The sequence below is a fragment of the Cryptomeria japonica genome, unplaced genomic scaffold (genome assembly GCF_030272615.1).
Source record: "Cryptomeria japonica unplaced genomic scaffold, Sugi_1.0 HiC_scaffold_1590, whole genome shotgun sequence".
In the NCBI taxonomy this organism is placed as follows: domain Eukaryota; kingdom Viridiplantae; phylum Streptophyta; class Pinopsida; order Cupressales; family Cupressaceae; genus Cryptomeria; species Cryptomeria japonica.
In genome coordinates, this window is record NW_026729947.1 from 22459 (window position 1) to 27110 (window position 4652).

The following is a 4652-nucleotide window of genomic DNA, read 5'->3' on the forward strand; positions in this document are numbered from 1 at the left end:
TATTGACGATTTTAAGTGCACGGTTATTGGGGCATTTTTAAATAGGTATTGTGACACTTTGAAAATGTATTTTTTGACCCTTGCACGCACAAAGGATCCCATAGTGTGCATCGTTACTATCCAGAAACCAAAATAATAGCTATAAACAGTCAAGTCGCATATGAAGACAACAAAAAAATAATCGTCAAAATCCGATATGCCTTTTAGAATATGTGAAATTAACTATGACAACTACTGATACGCTTCCCCTAACACCCACATCGATGCGAGATTATTTACATGCACTCTACCTGCTCATGTTGAAAAGAAAAACGATAGACGCAACCTTCTGTCAACAGATCTCTGTGATTGGGACCTGCTGTCGTTGTATAGAGACACAGTCCCTCCCTAGTGGCGTTTCCCTGGCGCCCATTACACAAACAAATCGCATCTTTATACCATGCTATAAACGTTGATGGCTTCATCACTTGTCCCCATGCAGCCCAAAAATCTTTCTGGTCAGATGTGGGGATCCAATACCATCATGTCGAAACAAAGACAATATGTTTTTAAACTAAATTATATAGATACGGATATCTCTGCATACTCTATATTCCATTAAAAATAATTCTAGTAGTGTTGGAAAGAATAATCCCAACTACCGATAAGGCATTGCTGAAGAATTAAAGATCCTCTGCCTCCTTTCTACAGAGCTTAACTTATTTATTCACTGTCACACTGCAGATATCACATTTATTCACTGTCATACTGCAGATATCACATGCTGTGCAAGAAATATATTGCTCTATGCCCGTTTCTCTCTCCACTGTAGTTGCATAACCTTATGTGCATTGCAATGTTTCTCTGCACTGTAGATGCATAGCCTTATATATATTGCAATGTTTTTGTATTCTATGCTGTTTCTCTCTCCACCGTAGATAAATAACCTTCTATATATTGCAATGTGTTTGAAATTTCTACTCACTCTTTCGTGAGTCCAGCTCTGTAGAGCTGTAAAGAAGATTGTGAGATTCAATATTTATTGTGAGCAATATAAATCAGTATGCTTGTTTTCTTTTTCCATGGAGATTTGAGCAGCGATTCGGAGAATCAGAATAGATATATCGCAAGGAGTTTACTTGAATAATTTGGAGGGCAGACAATTATAATTAACTTTATATTGAACTTCATAACCATGATCATTCTATGTTTGACAAGTTCTAAACTCTGGCAAACTTGATCTAAAACTCTGTGATCTACCAATAGATTTCTCAAATATAAAATACCATACATCATTTGAGCAGAGGCTTGATGCTTTTATTAATTATGGTTTCACATACACAACACTTACTGACAGAATAGAAGAAATCACTCTAAAGCAAAATACATCACCATTATTGATCTGGTAGTAGAGTTTCGAGGAGTATTACTTAAACTATAGGTAGTGACAACATATCTCAGTGTTCACCAATTTGTAGTGTAACGAAGTAAAATATATATCATTATTTAACATTCCAAATTGAGGCTGACAGATCTGCGGCTACACGGGCTGTGGCTTTGATTGTGCTCCCTCCTTCCATGACTGCCATTTTGGCCTTGCCCTTCAACTCTTTCATTTTCTCCCTCGCCTTTCTTCCCTCCTCTCCTTCCATCAATTCCCTCACAGCTCTCTCCACTTCTTCTCTCTTCACAAATCCGTTGTTGTCCATCTTCAAATCTATGGCTACCTTAATCTGCTTCACCAGTATGACCTTGTTCATCCTCTGTTCGGCAAACAGTGGCCAAGCGATCATTGGGACTCCATGACAGACACTCTCCAACGTAGAATTCCACCCGCAATGAGAAAGGAAGCCTCCGGTAGAGGGGTGAGAAAGGATCCGTACTTGAGGAGCCCAATTAGGAAGCACCAGCCCACGGTCCCAGGTTCGACTCTCAAAACCCTCCGGTAAAAGCTGAGAAATGTCAGTTTCCAGAAAAGAGAAGTCCTCAGATTTGTACCCGCGCAGCACCCACAGGAACCGGTGGCCGCTGGCTTCGAGCCCAATTGCCAGATCTGTAATTTGCTCCCTCGACAAAACGCCTGCGCTTCCGAAGGATACAAACAGAACAGACGAGGGAGGCTGCTCATCCAACCATTTGAGGCACCGGGACTCGTCAGGGGTATCAGATCCTTTGCAGATCAACGGACCTATCGGATAGATGGAGGGCGTTGCAAGGGTGGTAAGGGCCATGATGGCTTCCTCCTCCAGCTCAGCAAATGTGTTAATGAGAACCCCTGATACTTCCTTGAGGCGGGAGGCATGGTATATAACCCATTTAAAGGACGAATCCGACATGTCCTGAACGGGACTGGGCAGATCACGGGTAGGAATCGACGGAAGCCCCGATATCTCCACTTCATAATCGGCGTCTTTGAATGAAAGCTTAATCTCCGAAACGAGCTTTGGAAGATGTAGCAAAAAACAAACAAAGGCAGCAGAGCTCGTAACGAATAAATAAGCTGGCATCTTTAGCTTGGCGGTAACGTCGAGCAGTTCCGTACAGCATATGTCTGTAATAAAAGCAGAGATGAGCGAAGATGAACGCAACGATTGCAGAACGTCTTCAATGTGTGGCTTTGCTTTCTGCACAAACTTGGAAATTCGTGTATCTATTTTCATGTTTTGCTCATCTTCATCCACAGTGATGTGAGGAATCTCTGCAAAGCGTATGTCGAGAGCAGAGGAGGCCAATCGTTCAAGCACTGCGTGTTGCTGAGATGTCCACATCCACTTGCTGATGATGAGAGTGATGGAGAAGCCATGAAAGTGACAGAGCCTCTTTGCAAGCTCAGCTGCTGGAAGGAAATGTCCTATCCCCATGCTGAGTGGGAAAATGACGACATGCGGCTTCTCCATTAAAGGCAGAGGTAACTGCAATATTTTTTTGTAAGCGAAAGTATAGGCCCAAGCTATAGTTTTAGGAGACTCTGGCTCTGAGCAGGAGTATAGCCACATGCTGTACTTATACATGGAGGCTTCGTTCACACGGATATCATGTGAGAGGGCCCATAGTGGTGTGATACATGCTGTAAGGTATTAATATTTATTATAAATAATTTATTTAATGTTTTATATTAAGATGTTTATTAAAAGAGTATATATGTTTGAAATTAAAAATAATAATAACTTATGTATGCATTAGTTTTTGTTAAAACTGTTGGGAATGTGAAGTCCAACGGTCACATGACCCTTCGCATTCTCCCAACTGTTCATTTCATATCTGAATATGATTATATAATGGCTGTGTGCAACCCATGTATTTGAGTTGATTAATAGAAGTTATTCCCTGCTTTGAGTGTGGATATAGGCATATTTGCCGAACCACGATAAATCTTGTGTTGTCTCTTCTTATTGCTTTTCTGTTTCTGTTATTGTTTTCTCTGCTCTTTCTAATCTTTACAATTGGTATCAGAGCCATGTTGGCTTGAGCAGAGATGGAGGAAGAAAGAGAAGGTAAAACTTATAACTTCTATGGCAGTTTTACGTTCCATGTAAAACTATGCTTCAAGCGTCCTGTACATTGGTGGGATGGCTGGAAGAAAGAGGGGGACTCAGTTGAAGAGGAGAATCCAGCGAAGGAAAAGGATGTTGGGATTCTTATTTGCTCTCCCCTTGAGCCAGCCTTGACACTTATTGGCCAAACTGTTAATGGTCGGGAAGTTGTTGGCATTCGTGTGGTGAAGGTTGAACGCCATGATAGTCCCTGTATAGATGCTGGAATTTCTAAGCTAAAAGATGTTGAAAAAGTGGTTGTTGTTGAAGAGGATGAACTCAAGAGATTGCAGGAGGAAGAGTGTATGTCATTGGAGAGCCAAGCTGAATCTGTTGTTGACTCCCAGGATGAGGAGGGTGCAGATTGGAGTCAGGTAGCAGGGCAAGGAGGCCTGAGAGAAATTTTAGCTTCGGAGAGCTCAGCGGATGGCATGGCCTTGGCGAAAATAAAGAGGCACTCCCATAATGATGACAACCTTTGTGCAGATAATTTCATAGAAGCCTATGAGCCTATGGATTTAGATGACATAGTAAATGATAAAAGTCAGTTTTCTGGTTTGAAGCGAAAGCGACCATTGACAGGAGCAGAGGACAATGGGCAATGCTCCAAACGGTTTCAGACATCACATGGAGTGAATGAAAATGTTATTGAATCTGTTAATGCTTATTCTAATGGAGGAGGGGATGTTTTATCTCGACCAGAATGCATTGACATTCACCAACCTTATTGGATGGATGTGGATGATAGTGCCAACGTCGATAACGAACAACTTGAGGGTGAGAGAACTCGAACTCGTGATAACAATCTGATGGAGTTGTTTGATGATGAAAATAATGCCATTGTTTTGTTCCTTGTAAGGTCTGAGTTTTATGTCGATATTCTGTTACGAGGGAGTTTAGGTGATGGTGATGAAGAAATGTATTTTAAACTGGGACAAAGTGGTGTTTCGGTTTTTGGCATAATGGGTGAGTTTGTGCCTGATAGAGTTTTTAACTCTGCTTTGATTTGGAAAAGGCTAATTCGAAGCGTATGTGAACAAGAGTTCGCGAAGTTAAAATCTAGCAGGTTGGTTTTAATGTGAATTTCGAAAATGGAACCAGGGATGCTAGTGCATGGCTGTGCAAGTTGGCCTTCACAGG

The 4652-nt window shown here is 41.4% G+C and overlaps 1 protein-coding gene across 1 annotated transcript; it reads right to left on the reverse strand.

The window, feature by feature from the left end:
• Window positions 1-1291: 1291 nt before the first annotated feature.
• LOC131030924 (UDP-glycosyltransferase 72B1-like) lies at window positions 1292-2938 on the reverse strand. Its single transcript, XM_059216317.1, has one exon. The coding sequence runs from the start codon at window positions 2874-2876 to the stop codon at window positions 1482-1484; it is 1395 nt and encodes a 464-aa protein (XP_059072300.1). The 5' UTR covers window positions 2877-2938; the 3' UTR covers window positions 1292-1481.
• Window positions 2939-4652: the final 1714 nt, after the last annotated feature.